Source organism: Pipra filicauda, unplaced genomic scaffold, assembly GCF_003945595.2.
Source record: "Pipra filicauda isolate LSUMZ 115617 unplaced genomic scaffold, ASM394559v2 scaffold19_size4547281_pilon, whole genome shotgun sequence".
NCBI classification, from domain to species: Eukaryota; Metazoa; Chordata; class Aves; order Passeriformes; family Pipridae; genus Pipra; species Pipra filicauda.
The window spans coordinates 3167945-3186726 of record NW_024104309.1 but is presented as its reverse complement, the minus strand read 5'-3'; the positions used below and the strand labels follow the sequence as shown (position 1 = coordinate 3186726).

The window sequence follows — 18782 nt, the reverse complement described above, 5'->3', positions numbered from 1 at the left end:
GGGATTATTTTTTATGTATTTAATCTGATACGTGGTTTACTATTAAAAAAACTGTACCTCAGAAATATGCTTAAATTTTGCCGAATCTGGACTGCATTTGGGAAATCACCCTGGACAGGGGCTCATAAAAAATGAGAGACCTTTAGAAAAAAAGTCTTTCACTACTGTATACGAAAGGTTGAGATGTTAAATAGTGGGTAAAACTTCATTAAAATATGAAGAAATCATTTCTAGGAACCTTACAGATATTCTATGTCCAACAAAAACCTGAAGTTTAATTTAGGAGAAAACTGGTATTTTATTGTGAAGCAAAGCCTAGAGAAGGCAGCTGTCCATGGCACAAGGCATTTGCTTTCCTTGCCACAATTGCTACAGAGAAAGGGTCAGCAACCTTTTGTAGCAAACTGCTCCAGAAAGTATTTTTCTTTCCCAAATTAGAGGTTACAAGTGACTAAACTAAGTGAGGCTGAAGCAAGGCACACTCATCATGGCAGCGGGTGATGACCTTTAAAGGTCTCTTCCAACCCAAACCATTCTATGATTCTATGACCAGCTGATGATATTTTTTCTGTTAAAAAATGAACACCCTTTCTTCTTCAGGGCTGGAAATCAGAGGCAGCCAGGGATGAGAAGCTACTGCTCTTATTTGCTCTTCTGTCACTAGAACTGTCCTCTAAGAAGAGTGCTGTTTCTAAAAAAGCACTTTAATGCTGGATACATATTGCTAAACAATTTCAGGAAGCTCTTGATTCCTTAAACACCTGGGAAGCCTGGTCTGACAGAGGGGATGGCCCTATAGGATTCTGTGGACACAGAATTCAGGGAGGTTTATGAGAAACTGTAACAGTCACATCAGAATGGGTGTTCTGCTCCCCTCGCACCTAAAAACTTTGGCTTGTATCTCTTACAGACCATTGGGAAATGGTAAATACAGTTTTCTTTATAATTAAAACTTCTCTGTCAGCAGGAGCCTCTCTATAATGCAAACCTGTCTGTGCACTGCAATCACATTTATTGCACAGAAAACCTGTAGGCACCACCTTGAACAAATTAATTTGAAATAAACTATTCTTGCTGATAAATTTCCAGTTACCCTTATCACCACTCTGGGTATCTGACATTTTTCTACACAAAGCCAAACCCAAGGGTTATAAATTCCCACCTGCTCCAGAGCCATAGAAGAGCCTTTGATGACAGTAATATTGCAAAATCTCTCTTAATGAGCAAATCCAAACCTGCCACCCAGAACTGCCAGGGAACAGCACAGAATCCTTCCAGAGGAAGCCAGTCACCATTCCTACTTTTACTTTGTTGTCCCATCCTATTTCCCAGTTTTTAAGAATCTCCAGTGAGCTGCACCGTGTGGCTCCTGTTTCCAAGCAAACCTTGCCCTTTCAGTCACTTCAGTGAGAAATCTCACTGCTCCTGAAGTGCTTATGGGGGAAAACTCTTCCCAGCACAACTTCTGTGACTGTAAGGAGGGCAGCTGGATTCATTGGCTCCTGAATTTTAACCCTGGACAAGTCACACAAGCCTTCTGCACCTCAGTTTCTCATGTATTCCATGACAATCAATAACACCACTAGACTAATATCACTCAGGAGGAAAACCTGGTCAATGTGGGACACAACTGAAGTAAAAACACTTTGTGCCTCACAATTCAGCTGATCCTAAGAATTGAGCCAATTCCTGCTGCTGAGGATCTGTCCTTTTATTTAAAGACAACAAGCTGGGAAAAGAGATGAATAGCAGAGACTCAAATGGCTCATGGAGCTTTTCACTGGTAGGTCACCGAACAGAACCTCAGCGAGGTCAGTGAGTGTTTGGAGCTATCATGGTATGCCAGCTTTTTATAGTGTCCTTTGCAAAGGGGATTTATTGGTTTCAAATTAATTTCTCTTGTATGCAGCTTTCACAACATGAAACCCTCCATTGTTACAGCTCAGTCACTGTTAACCCTTCGCAACACTCCACAAGGGAAGCTGCTGCCACCACCTGAACACGTGCCTTTTAAAATCACACTTGAAGTGTCTTGACTGTGAACTGAGGCTGGGTGACCTCAAAGAGCCTTTCCCAGACGTGGGTAGAGGCACAGCCCTGCAAGGAAAGTTGCAGTTGCACATACTGTTCCTCACCCGTGCATAAATTGGGAAAGGCAGAGCCCGGCTCTGCGGGTTGTTCTTTGCTCCCCACGGGGACTCTGCAGCCTCTGCTCGTGGAGAGAGATAAGTGTGTGCTGGCACCATCATGGGCCTATTCTTTGCAGAAAGTACTTTCTGAAAGCAAAAAAAAAAGCAAAACAGAAGAAGCAAAAATGAACAACTCCATCATTATCTAATGTGCTGAGATCTCGGCAGAGATCATCTCAAAGATCCATATTGTTTACAGCAGCTGATGAGTCTCACAAGTGCTGGAGCTGTGCTCTCGCTTAAAGTGCTAACATATTTACAGTTTTCAATCCTGTCCTTAGCACTTATCTGTCATTTCAAGATGAATGCTCCTTTTGTACAGCCTAATCACTTGCACGAATACTCCACCAGCTCAAAATCCCAGATTTGTTTCGCTTTTCCATTAGCGGCAATTCCGTACCTTGGAAATTGCTTAATGGAGCAAATCTGAAAAAAAAAAAGCTACTTTTTGTTCAAAGGTATTTCTTCATCTGTGACAAGTCTAGGGTGGGGGGAAATATATTAAATTACCTTTATCTGATGAAAGTCTTAATTTTACAGTACACCTTTCTAAACACGCTTAACCATTGTTCTGCTCTGGCTTGGTTATTGGTATTGGAATAATCAGTGAAGATCTATATAAGATTAGACTGGTTCAGCAACAGATCTAACTAAAGCCTTGATAAGTAGCCATTTTCTCATGCTCAACAATCTTTATATATAATATGTAAAAAATTTGGTAGGATCCCATTCTGTGCCCTCCTCTCCCAACAAACAGCAGGACCATGTGCAACTGGAAAGCTGTCAGTCATTTTTACAGGAATAGAAGGAATGTGGGTCACTCTACAGCTCAGTAACTTAATTTAAAAGAATATAACCCAGACATACAAGAAAAAGGATACAGTTCTAACAGGGAGGTCTTATCCTGCTGAATGTTTTAGATTACACTCCCTGGCTTACCGGCCTGTCACAAACAAATTTCAGATGCAAATTGGAGAATGCTCAGCAAAGCAATATGCATCTGTTGTTTCTGGTAATGCTGGTCCCACTGCAGTCAAAAAAGGATAACAATTGATTTTCAGAAGTCTCCAAAAATGTCTTTAACTGCAGTTTAGAAGGCTCCATACTTGAGCAAAAAGAGCACCCAGTCCCTTGGTTACATGCTGGACAAGGCATGAGATGTCTAAAACGACAGGCCTGGGAATGAAAATGCTGCTCTGGAATTAGCCTTTGTTGTTCCTAAGGAATTGCCAATACAAACCATGGGTGAATTTGTGCTTTAAAGGATGTGGTCAACCATTCCTGCCCAAATATTTTCAAAAAACAAGAATTCTGCATATAAAGTGCATTTTTCACATTGAGCATTTCGGTGCAGATATATAACACAACCTTTAAAAGTCCTGAATGCTGTAAATACTAAAAATTGATATAAAAATCAGAGCCATGCCATACTACATAGGTCATCTTTCATATTATATTCATAGCCATGTAAATTATCACAAATAATAAAACTGCCGTTCTAAAGTGAGATTTGAAGTCAAAAGATGTTCCAATTATGTGTAACAGTGTTGTCAGTCTCCAGCCTTTCCATTCTGATTTATTTTAATCCCCCAGAGCAACACCATTAACATCATCATAGATTTTCCTTGCACTTTTCATTCTATCACCTTTAGTGTAACTATAAACTCCACCTCTGAGGTACTTAAACATCACTAAATCTGCTTCACAAATCAGATGGATTAAGAGCAAAGCTAAACAACTTACCCAAAGACATAGACAGAATCAATGCTTGAATTGTGAATAAAAACTACTTACTCTGACTCTCGAGTTAGGTAACATATTGTTTTCTCATTGCCAAATTCTGCTTTTATTTATACTGAGGTAAACTCAGAATAACTTAGTTATGCTGCAGTAGTGTATGTTAGATTTGAACTAGCACAGAGTGTCTCCCATTACCAGGCTGTCAATAAGAACTACTTCGGCAAACACAGATTTTTTTTCCCTGTGTCACTAAGAAATAAGCCACTACATTTTACTGGGTATTTGTTTGATCTGGAAAGCCAGGCAATTCAGTCCTTATCTCCAGGACATTAAACAAGCCTGTGATTTGAGGTGTCTAATAGTTCTGGGCATTCATATCTGTTCATACTCAAGGAGTTACAATAGGAACAGGGATGCTGATAAACCAAGAAAATCACTTCTTCCTTAACCCTTACTACTAATGCTATAAAAAATCCAGCATGGGTGGAATACGGGCAAACACCTCTCTACCCTGAAATCCTACTGCTGTGTTGCAGATATAAGGTAGCATCTATCCTTAGGAGGGTTCCCTGCTTTCTAAAGTTACACTCCAAAGAATGGCAAACACCATCATTCAGAGAAATTGAGACAGTTACAAAACACATCAAAAAATTGTGGATGGGAGGAAAATTGGGCAGGGAAGTGGAAAGGCAGGGGAATGACATGCTGGTGTGAGGGAGATGCTGTGTAATTAGCCACTAGAGGGAACAAGAGTCATGCTCTTAATTAACGTGCAGCCACTTTTAGCAGGGGGTCTGAGGGTTATCCTTGACCAGAGAAGCTGGATGAGGGGTTTGAATCCTTTCCCTGTAAAAACCTTGGATTGGGACAAAGCTTTTTTTGCTCTTTGGTTGTGTTTCATTTTCCCCTTTCAGATCTCCATAGGCTTTGGCACAAGCAGGGAACAAGACTTGAAGAATTCATAGACCTTTCATCTTTTATAGCTGCAATTAACTATTTTTTTTGCACCTGAACCACCTGGTAAAAATATTTAAACAAAAACCTGGGAGGAAAAGGGAGGAGACAAAGGGAGAGGATGAAAAATAAAATAAAAATGGTAAAAGAGGCAAAGCTGTATTTTTCAAACAGTGTACACTTTGGGGTTGGTTCTTTTAAAGGAGAAGGGAAGAAAAATCACCTGCAGCTCATTGCAAACAGTGTGAGAAATGTGGAGTGATGCTCTGCTGGTATCATTAGACAGAGACAGTGATTGGGAGGAATGGCAAGGACCTGCATCCCCCCTCTTGCCTGCTGATCTGCTCAACTGGAGCCACAGGAGAAAAATGAATGAGGCAAAAAGTAAAAGCCCCGCTTGCACCACTTTTTCTCTGCTGCTGCTGAGGACACAGACCTATTCAACAGCATGGCTGGGACTGAATCGCAGACAAACAATCTTTTTATTACCATAAAAATGACAAATAAGTAATAGTTACAGCCTGTAAACACAAGACTCAAATTAAATAGAGTTCTAAGTGGCAAATGTAAGTGGAAGCAGGATCCCACTCCTATTAGAGCCGGCTCAGGCTAAGGAGTATCAGATGTTACTCGGGCCTTAGAAGGCCTGAGACATAAACTATGTGTGTAAGAGAAAAAGAAGTCAAATGACTCATGACAGAGTTTGTTTTAACATAAATGACTTCTTCTGGCTCTTTGCTTTTAGAGACTTGCCATTTTCAGACCCTGCACAGCTACCCCAGGCAGCTGGCTCCCTCAGCCCTGCCCTTCATTTTGTGTATAAAACGCTGGCATTTACAAACTCATATTCCTCTGGCTGAGGGAGGGCAGTTTATTTTAGCTCTGTGATCGGTGCCATCATAAATCTCTCCTCTTCCAGTCCAAGAAGACTGGCACAGCCCAATCAGGGCTGGAAATGTGTTGATATGCTGTACCCATAAAGCAGAGGACATGCCACAAGGCTTTACTGAAGTCTACAAGCCTTGAGAGTGGACCTGAGGTGACGGATCAGCACAAACCATCCCTTCATCCTTGCTTTTTATTATGTGAGGACAGGGGTAAGGGACTGAGATGTGGAAAGAGCTGGAAAAGAGAGAGAACAAAAGAAGAGGAAGAAAATGGAAGAGAAGAGAAGAGACTAGAATGGAAGAGAAGAGAAGAGAAGAGAAGAGAAGAGAAGAGAAGAGAAGAGAAGAGAAGAGAAGAGAAGAGAAGAGAAGAGAAGAGAAGAGAAGAGAAGAGAAGAATCAACAGTTAATAAAAGAAGAAAAAAACAAATTATTAAACAAAAGAGAAGTACAAACAAGAAGGCAAGAATACAAGAGGAAAGAATAAACAACATCAGAGCAGGAGCAGGGAGAGGGAGATGGTGGAAATATCTGGGATTTAGTGCCAAAAGAGAAAAGCCGCATTCTCCTCCAACTTATCTTCTTTCTTTTATTCTCTTTTCATGCCTGGTTCTCTTTTGGGATGAGTGGAACTTCCACGTCCAGCAAGCCCCAAGTTTGGCATTTTGTGTCTTATGGCATGTGTGCTGAATATCTACAGGGGCAAAGTTATACAAAGTAAATAAAAAAGTGGATTTTGCTTAGACTTCCTTTCATGCAATGCAAGAATCATCCCTTAGATGGGACTATTGCAAAATTAAACAACCTTACAACCACGACCAGTAAATAATGAGTAATGTGCTTGTATATTCAAAGCTTTTATGCCAACCAGTCCAGGAACGTGAGGATAGCTCATCACGAAAAGACCCCATTTATCAGAAGGTTTTCACACAGCTTAGCATCTTTAGGGCCATTACTCACCTCCTACACCTAAAGTAAGTGCCAGCTCCCAACCTAGAGACTAACACATATCCCATTTATCTGCTGGAAGACACCCAAGCTGCTTCACTCTGTCTAAAGATACAGGACTCAATGCCTGAATTTCTTCAAGTTAACAGAAACGTGTGATTTCACAGCAACAGATACAAAGACACAAATCTGGGAAAATTAGACAAAAATCAAGTCCTACCAGACATTTTGAAAGCAAAAGGAGTCTGACACAAGGGTACTAGACTCAGCAATATTTTTCCAAATGTATCCAAGATGTCTAAGTCGGTTCTGTGCTACAAGGCTGGGCAATGAAGGAACCTTCCAAACGTGACATGTTATCATCATCCAACCCATGGTGTTGGGAGGGAGAGGTTGGGCTCTGGGGTAGAGCTCTCTCCCACATATTCTTATCATGCAGAGACTCTCCAAAAGAAAAAATACTGATTAGAAGCTGGTTTACTTTCCAGACTGTTCTCCCTTGAGGGTCCCCTGTGCTTCCCAAGCTCCAAAACAAGTGACATGGTAGATCCAAGCACCCTGCTCTGCTTAGCAAGGAGCAGCATTGTCACATCACTTCACTCTGTTCCTTGCCCAAACAATGTGCTCCCACCAGAGCTTCCACACCCACGCTCCTCCCTAAGACTTCTACCTGGTAAAGGACCATCAGGAGGCAGTGCAGAAGGCAGCAGGGGCTCACATAAACAGGCCCAACATGGGTCAGGATGTATTTATGTGCTGAGGGTTAGTAATGCTCAGGGGAATGCAGCCCCAGGAGTGCAACACATTGAGTACATGCCCTATAAATCATTCTTAAGATGACAACCCAACTCACTTTTGCTGCTTATACACGTTTATAAGGCACAGCAAGAAATGAGCACAGAAGTTCTCCTTATTTATGTTCTTCCAGTGTTTTTCAACCCTCATCTGGAGGAATATCTCTGTGCAAAAATTTGCAACTTAGGCTTTTCCGTGCCCACTTGGTGGTCAGCCTTTCTGCCTATACTTCCCTCAGAGTGACAATTATGGTTTTGCTACTCATTACATGGACACTTGTCCCAATAAAAACAAAACAGAGTCATGAAGGAATTTCATATGGATTCTCTCTACATTTCATTGTCCAGTTTCAAGATGTGCCTTAGAAATATTTACATACAGGAGGTGTGAAAAGTTGCTTCAAAACAAGAAAGAAGGGGCTGGGAATGGTTGTTATACGTCTAATCTAAGAAACCAAGGAAACAAGAACATACGACAGAACAGAGAAAGGAAAAATGAGAATTGGATTCCAATTCTGAGGAAAGCCAATATGCTAACAAAGTAACTGCCTTCTAAAAAAACTAATAAATGTTATGGGATCTCTCCTTCCCCATTTCAGATCCATGATTATATGAAAGGGGATAAAGGAAAATGTCTTCACTGTTAACCACAACAAAATGAAATGCACTGGAAACTCCTAGACAGTAAACGGTCTAGTTAAACTATACAGATAGAGTGAATTTTGAGGAACAAAACCCTCTAGACATCTTTAGGAGAAAGAACAATCTAATAAATGTAAAACATAAAACTTTTTCAAATATAGGGTAGAAAAAGTATGTTCTAGTGGTTTGAGTTACTGGCATTAAATCCCACGACTAAGTGATCATAATGTCCTTCAGAAACTTTATTGTGAAGAACCCTCAAGCATTTCAGACAGTGCTGTGACTCCACACGCCTGTGCTTCACCACGGAACAGTCTGATCCCTGCGCTGACACTGCAAGAGTGCAAATCCCAGATGGAAAATTAATCTCACAATGTAGCCAGATTGAGTTTCCAATTCTCCAGTGCATAACTTGAAGGTTGTTCTGCTCAGCTACTGAAGAGATGAGGGCAGTGAGACTGTAACTCATTTGACATCCCAAACATCATTTAAGCAAGACACGCTCTGAAAAGGACCTTCTTGGCTACTGACAGTTACAAAGGATCCATGGTATCCTCCTTTGTACTCATCCTGCCTATAAAATATTGCTATCACACTTTTCCCTGCTTAAATGGCCTGGACAGAAGGGGAGTCCAAGGTCTGAATGACTTCAGCCATGTCTCTTGAGTACGTGGGTAAAATCTGTCCTTAAAATAGAAAGGAGAAGGATCACAGTACATTTTAAAGAAAGTAACTATCTACTATAAAGACACATTTATGGTTTCCTCATATTTATAGTTTTCCTCAAGAAAAGACAAGGTCAGCAAGCTGGAAAATCTGTAAATTGTGATATTATTAAACTGCTACAAGATTTTTCTTCTTGAAAAAAAAAAATCAACTAATTGTACATCTCCTTAAACAAACTCCACTGTGGTCATTTCATGGTTTGTTACAAAAATACATAGCAGCAGAACCTGAACTATTCCAGGCAGCATTTTTTCTCCTGCTTGCCAGGTCTTGGGCTTACTGACAGAAGAGAAGAATACCACTGGTTTAGTAAGAGTCTCAACTTCTGCAGATTAACAAAACATTACATGTTATTCTTTGCCAACATCAGCTGATGTGAGTTTTTAAAAAGCTAAAAGACATGACAGTGTAAGTGTTAATCCCACAGACAGAGCAGATTATATTGACATACACGTGGTTGTTTCTAATACAGTAATTGGGGTGTGCCTTCAAGATCCAGCACTCAGGTGAAGTTCTGTGCCAGTGCACAAAGCCGGCTACACCTTCAGCACAGAGATTAAACAGATTTCTTTCATCATGCTTCCCTTTGGGAGGTCTTCATTACCTTTTAGTCCATCCTTGTAAATGTGCGAAATAGGCAATAAAACCTTTATCACCACCTTCAGCCAGAATTAATAACCAGGTAAGTCAAACTGATGTCCCGACACACAGAGCTCTGTCTCCTTCTGCCAATGCCCAGATGAAAGGCCATGTTTGATTTCATTTTAATTAAACCATCTACTTTTGGAAAAATAATATGGCCCCATCTCTAAGCACTGGATTTCTGAGGTTGTTACCTCCTGTGTTTGAACAAATACTCCGCTAATGTAAATGGGCAGTCCTGTTAGAGCCGACACGTTACACTGACCCACTGCAGCTGCCTTTCCTCGTCATTAAACAGTTACTGAGAAATTCCAAATCTGAACAGAACACAAATCTGTGTACTGGATGACATTTAAAATTCAGGCATGCTGGGTTTCCACAAAAGCATACCACTTAACAAAAGACAACACCTTTGTATCTCATTACATAGCATCCACAACTTGCGGCATCCACAACTTGTTCCTGAAGGTGTAATAACAAAAACCAATTGCAAGAGCTCTAATCACTCTTATCATTTCAAGATGTGTCATCTCCAGTGAACTGTGTCAGATTCCTGCTTGGGCTCTAATCCAGTAAAGTATTTCAGCACATGGGCAGTCCTGCTTATCTTCAACGGAGCTTCTCACCTAAAGTCAGATGAGGTACCTGAGTGCTTGACTGGATCAGGGCACTGGAGTAAACTGGTGTCACTCCTCTGAAATCCTGGAGCAATGCTGATTTACATTAACTGAGAATTCTGCATTAGGATTATGGATTAAGATCATCTGTCATTTCAGTAGCTATATGACCTGCTGTGACAAACTTCGACATTTTCTTAGACAAGTTTTTACCTGTAATAATTTCAAGTGATATAAACCGACCACAAATCATGTGCTGTGACAATGATGTAAATGCTACTGTACAGCATGTATTGATCTGATCATACATCAAATGTATGACAACATATAGCACTAGACATTGCACTCCACCAAGAACATTTCACAGCCACAGAATTATTTCTCTCCACTCCAATATAAAAGGCAGCCAGCAGGATGATATCAAATGGTGGCAGCTCTGCTTCTCATGAAAGGACCTTGGGGACTGCAAGGAGATTTGTGTATCTGCACTTCAGCAGCACAGCAATGTGGAAATGTTAAAGTTAGTAAAGCAAACAGACCTCAAATGAGAAGGGCAACAGATGTCAACCAGTATCACATGTCAGTAAACAGCAACAAGACAGAGGGTACTTTTCTAAGCACTTTTGTGAAAGCATCGTGTGATCAGCTGCAGCCACATCTCAGCTGTGTGACTCTAAGTGGTGGTGCTTGTATGTGTGATTTAACTCCCACCAAGAGAGGATCTCCAACCACATGGAAATACTGTCCACTGGAGTCAGCTGAAAGAAAGTAAAAAGGTTTCTATATATTTATTGTGGTTTGAAAAGTGAAAAAAAAAATCACATTCTCAAACTGATTGAAAGCTCACCCTGTGCTTGCCAGAGACAAACCAGCATTTATATTTCTCAGCTTTAATGCAGAAGGATCAACCATAGGGCAAAAGAGTAGTTGTGATTCATCTGCTTTTTACCCTCACTGCAAAGACTTCTGACAGTAAGGCCAAAATATGCTAACTAAAAAGGCACTCTTTGTACCATAAACTCTAGGCCACAAGGAACTGGCCAGTGGCCATCAAATCACTGCCTTTTCATTTTTCTCCCTCATCTATATTTCTCTAAAGATTTCTGGTAAGAAGGCAGCTGACTCTATACAAAAGCCAGAGGCATTGCCAGTATCTTAGTGGTTTCATGCATGCCATACTGAATCAAACTTTATTACACAGGGAAAAAAACCCACTTTCAATTAAGGAAAGACGTATTTCAGTGTCAAAACACCAAGGAAAGAGGTAAAGGGATGGAGTTCTGCTACTGCCGAGTCACAGCCTTGAGTCAGGCCCGGTGAGCTGTAAATGTTCTCCACAGCCATCCAACATCTTACAGGGAAAACAGTTTGGTTCTCGAAATCCCTTAGATGAAGAGGCCATACCAGACAATACACTACTTAGGAAAGCAAGAGCTTTTTTGTTTTTTTTTTTTTTAAGGGGGTTTTTTTGTTTGCTTTTGGTTTTTTCCCCCAAATCACTCCACTTTTATCTCCACTAAACCTTGGGCTCAAACTCCACATGCCCAGATTTGGAGTTTTTGAAGAAAAGCAAGGGAAGATCACAGCACCTTAGGACACTCCTCGTGTACACCATGGTGCCTAAGAACAACCATCTCCTTCCTCTGCCTTTCATAACTCTTCTGATTAAGGGAACAGGAGAAAAAAACCATCCCAACACGGCAGGAAGGCCTTTACTAAAAGGTGCATTAATTGGGGAAGGCAAGCCAACGAAATGATTAATTTGCTGTTCTCCTTCAATATTATGTTTACACAAGTTGATTACAGCACTTAATTACTAATTCACCCCGTTCAAAAACAAGAGTGCTTTAAATTTTTAATGAGATGAGGGAAGGCAACATTCCCTAACTCAACAGGGAGAAGTCATTTTACTTCCTCTTTTGATTTCCCATGTTATTACCATTTCTAAGGAAAAAACTATCCCCTCCCTGATCTCTTACTCGGTTCTTCCTTTTGAAAATATGGAAATCAACAAGAGGTTTGTATTAATTTCAAGCCATGACCTGACAGGTAATGCTTTGGAAGAGGAATAGAGGATCAGATCATCAACTGAAGTACGTCCACTGAAATAAATGGAACAAAATTACGCCAGAAACTGCCTGATTCAGAAATGGAAATGGCCTAATCCCCTCCAGTTCTGTCAGCAGAAGTGTTGAGTATGTCCCAGTACTATTTATGGGTGTTCTTATGAAATGCTGTTTATTCCCCATTGCCAGTTGGTCCATTACCAAGGTTGTGGAGTAACTGTAGTACTGAGGAACTTCTTTACATTCATAACAGTCTGTAACATTTTAATTGTTAAAAGGCGAATAAGTTGTGTATCAGATGTTCTTCCTGGCTGATCTTTATAAAACCTGTGTTATCCGTGGGGTTGGTTATTTGATTTTATGCTTTACCACCCAACAACATCCCAAGACAACTGAGAGGAGATGTCCATTAAATTAAGCAAAACCCCGCAGTGCACAAACAAAACTCTTCTGAGCTCCTTTAGTGGAGTTGTAAGTGAATCATGTCCCCTGCACCACTGTAACTTCAACCCCCACCTGCAATATAGTCCAGAGTTATGGACACAGGAGCCAGGTGATCCTGATCCACACAGCTCCTAGGGCTGCTTCCAGGGATGCAGATTGTGCCCAGGGGGTACTTCACCTGCTCAGCTGCTACTGCTGCTAAATAATTCAGCTAATCCACATTGGATAATTACCTAACACTTCTTTCTATAGAATCCAGCTCATTTTTAGATACCTCCAATCTGCTTGATAAAAATAATTAAAATGCTCTGTCCTATCCTTTTGCAGAGTATACCAGCAACTTTCACAACAACTAAAACTAACAAAGAAAAGACTAAACCTCTCTTAAAAGTCAATTTGTACCTGAAAAATCTTGTAATCATGAGGACTCTCAATTCTAGCTCAATGTTTGACACGAAAAATGATTACAGAAAGCTGATTACAGGGAGATACCGACAATATGCATTATAGAAAATCAGAGTTTCTTCTCTCCCATACTGGCCAGTAACAATGTCCCACATGAATGCAGAATACCCAAAATAAATCTGATAATCTGGTTTCATACAGGTAATTTTATTAATTGCTTTAATATGCAATTAAGGAATAGTCAGTGGGCTGCAGGGTTTTATAAGGCAATAATCCTGTTCCCTTGTGTACAGCTTTGTCCCAAAGAGTGGGCTATTCAAAAAAAAAAGAGCTGGATAACTGCCAAGTCAAACAGCACCTTCTTCCCATTTTCAATTATGAACGAGTGAGGCAGAGTAACGAGGATATACTGGAAACTTTGACATTTATTTATTGAACATTTTCTCTGAGAAGGAATTGCTGGCTTGCTAAACTGGAAACTATATTTTTACTATAGAAACAATCCCATAGAAAACCAGGATCCTGCTGCTCAGCATGAAAGGAATGGCCAGAACCAATAAACTGACCTATCTCAGCAGCAATGTGAGGGTTAGTTCATTCAATGCAGCATATTTCAGAAATCCAAATCCCCAAAATAGAGTCTGTATTTCAAAAATCTTTCTGTCACAGGATTTTACACAGCACTGTCTGCTGGGACACAACCAGGCTGTGTCAGAGCTCATGGGCACCACAAAACCACTCACAGAAAAAGGGTGTAGCATTTGGACAAATTAAAAGATGAACCAAGAAGAAATTCAGTTTATTTTCTCCTCTTTCCAGAGTTTCTAGAAACTAAATAACGGAGAGACGAAATGGGGAAGAACTCACCACACTGCATGTTCTTTTTTCTTTTTGGATAGACCAATTGTTTTACCACAGAGGAGAAAAATGCAGGGAGAGTAAATGAAGAGGAAAATAGGGAAGTCAACATTCTTTGAAGCAACAACATATGGTGACCAGGCCTGAGAGATGGAGGTTATAAATCTTCCCTTGATAGAATTACCTAAAGATGAAATTGCAGCTTCAAGGGGCTTGAACTTTTAAATCCACACTAGGAGCTTGCAAATTAACTTGTATGGTTACAAATTTTACAATGACCTTCATTTCCAATGCTTCTTTGTAAAGGCTCAGCACACTGCGAATTTTGATGGTAATACAGATGTGGCCAGCAGAAAGCATGAAAACCTTTACCCAAACCACTCAAAATATGAAGAAAAATATATGAAAATTAAGAATTAGAATAAAATGCTGCATCCTGAGAACAGTTGCTGCTGTGGTATGGAAAGGAAAAAGAGATGGGAGGTACATCAGTGCTTGTGTCTTTGTGAGAATAAACTTATTTAGGGATATCAAAGGAAGAGCTCTTTAGTGTTCCAGTCAATATGAGCAGGTCAGCTCATGGTGCACATTTCATCCCCAAAGCATCAGGTTCAGCATCACTAGTGGGACTCACTGTTTGTTCAGCAGCCAGTCCTTCAGTCAGCAGAGCATGGTAGAGCTGGACTAAGATTATCAGAAGTGATTTTGAGGGATCCTGGCTTTGGGTGCTACTTCCAAGCTGTCCTAAAAAGGCTTGAGTTTTAGAAAATGGAGAACAGCCAACCCATAAAAACCAGAGAGCTTTTAAGCATTTTGATCTTGACATTGAGTGGAAATGTCCAAAAATCATTCTGAGAAATGTGACCAGTGACTGGGAAAGCTACAGTAAAAAATCCCCTTCAAAAAACCATAGACATAAGGAGAGAGGTTACTGAAAAAACCCACAATTTTCTCCTTTACTATTAGACTGAGCAAACAAAGAGCTTTGAAAAGGACAGTAATTAAGCACAAACCATCTATTAGAGGAGAGGTAATAAACTCTATTATTTGCAAAGTCTACAACGATGCTGAATGTTTGCAGCAGCACCTCTAAGAAAGGGTTGTTTTGGAACATGTGTTACAAAGAAAAATGTAAGAGATGTTATTGAACTGTGATGCTAGATATGCATTTACACTTCCCTGTCCCTAAAATAAATTCATTCCGTTTCTTATTTCTTTATCCCATGTAGCTAAATTCTTTTAAAAATGTTTTTACATAATCTAACATATTGCAATTTAAAAGTCTGTGACATGGCTGGTTCAAAGAATTCAGTTTCACTGAAAAAGACATCTGAAGGGGTGTGTGATGAACACTGACATATATTAATGTATGTATAAAATATATGTATCTGTTCTGACATTATTGGATATGCTTCTGAAATATTTTTGTATATAAGAGCAAGGTAAAAACTAAAAGTAAGCAAATACACCAAAAATATATACGAACACATCACAGAAAACTTCACAGCATTAGGTTTTTCTAATGTTGATTAAAACAGACTTGATAAAATCAGTTTTGAGATGTTCAGTTATTGCATTGTAATGAAAAACATGGCAGACTTGGAATGAAATATGTATTTGAAGGCAAAAGATTAACAGAAGAGTAAGAAATAAATATAAAGTCCTGTCACCAAAAGTTGCTACTGAAATTACATCTATCAAAACAAGTTCTTCTTACAAGCATTAGAACTATTATATACAGATGTTATATACATATATATTGCACTCTATATTTGTTGCAATGGCATTCATTTTAATGGAAAAATTCTTATGAAAGGAAACTGCTCTTCCTGCTAACCTACATAGCACTGTAGAATATTCCCATTTGGAGAAATGCCAAGCACAGCCCAGCTCGTCAGCTTATGTTGAGCTGTTTATTGATTCCAGTGGAACTGCATCAATTTAACAAGGTCAAGAAGCTGAACTCCCTATTCAGAAAATATATCCAGATAAGTTTTTGTGCAAAATTTCATCTACAAGTATCTGTGCCTGATGCTATAAAGAAAAATGTATTAAATGTACAAGGGACCATCCCAATAAATAAGTTTGTCCAACTGAATGCAGTGTGTTGTTTAATGTCCTCGTGTAGCATGAAGAGAGAAGATGTCTCTTACTAGTGGGATTGCCAGGTGGGAAAACAGGCATGATCTGGGGAATTCAGACCCTTCCTCAGGTTTCTGTAAACCACTGTTGTTTATACAAATGCAGCTAAGTCATGCTTTGCCTGATCCACTGAAAATAAAAGCCTTACTGCTACTTTTGCAACTGCTAATGCATTGAAATAACATGAATAAACAAGAAGTTCCATCCTCATTATTAACTCTGCATTCACTGTGGGCAAGACAAGAGCTATAGGTGTGTTATTTTTTACTGCATTAATAGTGCTATGTTGCTTCTTATGTTTAACATTCCTCAATATGAAGGAAGGAAAGTCAGACAAATATAACTGAGATGAAAGCATGACCTTCCTGCAGGATCAGAGCCTTGCTAAATTCCCTGTTTTGTCTGTAAAATTACATGGCCCAACTTCATAGACAGCAGCTTCCATGCACGTCTCTACAGTGAAAAGACAAAGGAATACTCAATACACCTAAATGTGGAGTTAAACAGGGGGTGGAGAGAAGGCGATATTGGCTCTTGTCCAGCCACGTAGAAGGTACAAACTTTTCCACTTGGGTTGAAGTCTGTGTGTGGTGCCAAAAGTCAAGGTGTAAAACACATTAAAACTGGAAAAAAAAAAAATATAATCAGGTATTTCATACCTGTATAGATGCAAAATCCCCAGAAGCACAAGCTCCAAGAATAGCAGCACCCACCAAAACAGACTCCACCTCTTTGGACAGGACAACAGGCTTCCCTGCACAGGAAAGAGTCAGGTCTGTTAGGGAGAACACAGCAGGACTGCACCAGCAGCACCATAAATAATTAAAGCAAAAAAAGAAATCAAAAAGGGCTTGAAAACCATTATTCATTACTCCATTCAGAGCTACCTTTCTGCTGTAGGTTAATGTAAATCACTCTGCTCTGTGGTTCCAGGCTCCAGGAAAAATGCAGGATTTAAATACAACAATTTCAGCAAATATTAATGCAGAACATAAAGGGCACAAAAACCAAACCCCCCCCCCCCAGATCTTTGACACTGGCTATTTATCTCAGAGGGCTTGGTATAAACCTGTTACCCACACCCTCCAAACCCACGTGCCCATTAAAAGTTAACCTGGAGGGGAAAACAGGGCGGTGTCTTTTTTGTTTCTTTTGCAACAAACAAACAAAAGACTGTTTGTGTTTGGTTTTAAATATATAGCCAACAAAGCCAGTCTGGTTTTGCTGGAAGACATGAAAATATGAGTAGCAAACTTTCTCAAGCTATGTATGAAATAATAAGGGAAATCTTGCCTTCCAAATTGTGCAAGATACTCAAAAACAAAATTAAAACACTGGAAAAACAAATAATATATATTATGAAGCAGAATTAAAAAATATTGTTTCATCACCCAGGGGTACTATCGTGAACATACTTTCCCTTTGGTTCACACAAAGTGTCTGAGACATGTTTCACCAATGTAAAAACAGGAAGAAAAATACTAATAAATAAAAACCAGCCTGCTTTATTAATTCTCCTGAAAAATCTAAACCAAGAGCATAAGTTTAAATACTTTTCTAGTTGCACTTCTGATGCTTATCCTTACTAAGTCGAAAAATTTAATATTCCTACAGTATTTGGCATGTGGCTAAATTTCCATTACTGAGATAATGTCATTGAGTGAATGACAATGCAAACACAGGGGTAGAAGGAGGGATTCCTTCTGAGAATAGTCTCCATGATATTACGCCCCAAAAAATGCTGCTCCTGAGAGCCAGCTGGAAGATTAGAAGGAGCTGGAATTTGGAGGAAGACCTAAAGTTAGTCATGAACGACTGCTAGAGAGGAAAAGGCAAATACACGTTCCGCAAACTGAGGAATAAAATTATTAATATAAGCAGCAATTACTGACACAAAGTAAATTCTCCTTGCAACAGGCATCCAGTTACATTTCCAGTTACTTTTCCCTGTCACCTGAGCATTCCTCCAGTTCAGCTGGATCAAGCTCAGGACTTGGGTCAACCTGGAACAGCAAATCTAAAGCTCAAGCTCAAAGCTCCAGGGCTGTTTGTCAGGCGTCAGTGAGCAATTTTCAGCGTGCTCAAAAATGTACTGCCCATTTCCCGCATCATCAGAATGAATAGGAATTCTTACCAGGCAAACAAAAAGATCAAGATACTTTTTAAGTGGCCTGTGGAATTATCTATTGGATGTCTGCATGGCTGAGTCATGGGCATTTGCAGCTAACAATAATATATTCAGATTTTTTTCTTTTCGGGAAAGAATGGGGGATTGATCCTGGAATGTTAGTTATTTTATCTGATAGGCTCTAATGAGTTCAACATAACCAAGAGCATTTCAGTGAGATGAACTCTGACATCCCTTGTCAGTCACTGATTTTACAAATGGGGGAGAACTCCAGACTGCAAAAAGGCCTTTTTGTACTGAATTGTACTTGGCCATTAGTTACAGTCAAAGAACTTGTGATTACATTTTAATCAGAATACCTTTTCACAGATCTTTTCTTTTACACATCACAGACCAGCAGCACAACTCCACACGTAGCTGAAATTCACCTAAAACATCTGAGTTCTATAAGGCACAGACTTGACAATATCATTTTTTCACTTTGACTACAATGTAATTAGTGAATTTTCAGGTCAATAGGCATTATGCTTTTTGCTTCTCCATTTCTGTTTTCCTCTCAGGTAAAGCACATTTTCATCTTCCTTCCTGCACCAAGGTTAT

At 39.7% G+C, this 18782-nt stretch overlaps 1 protein-coding gene across 11 annotated transcripts in view; it reads right to left on the bottom strand.

The window, feature by feature from the left end:
- FGGY (FGGY carbohydrate kinase domain containing) overlaps positions 1–18782 on the bottom strand; it is a 131486-nt gene that overhangs the window by 9868 nt on the left and 102836 nt on the right. For 10 of the 11 annotated variants that reach the window (XM_039380579.1, XM_039380581.1, XM_039380580.1 and 7 more), the window contains one exon: positions 16714–16808. In XM_039380579.1, the coding sequence (XP_039236513.1) occupies positions 16714–16808 (95 nt within the window). Of the gene's footprint in view, positions 1–15465; positions 16678–16713; positions 16809–18782 lie in introns of those variants that run through there. The other variant, XM_039380585.1, reaches the window with a different exon arrangement.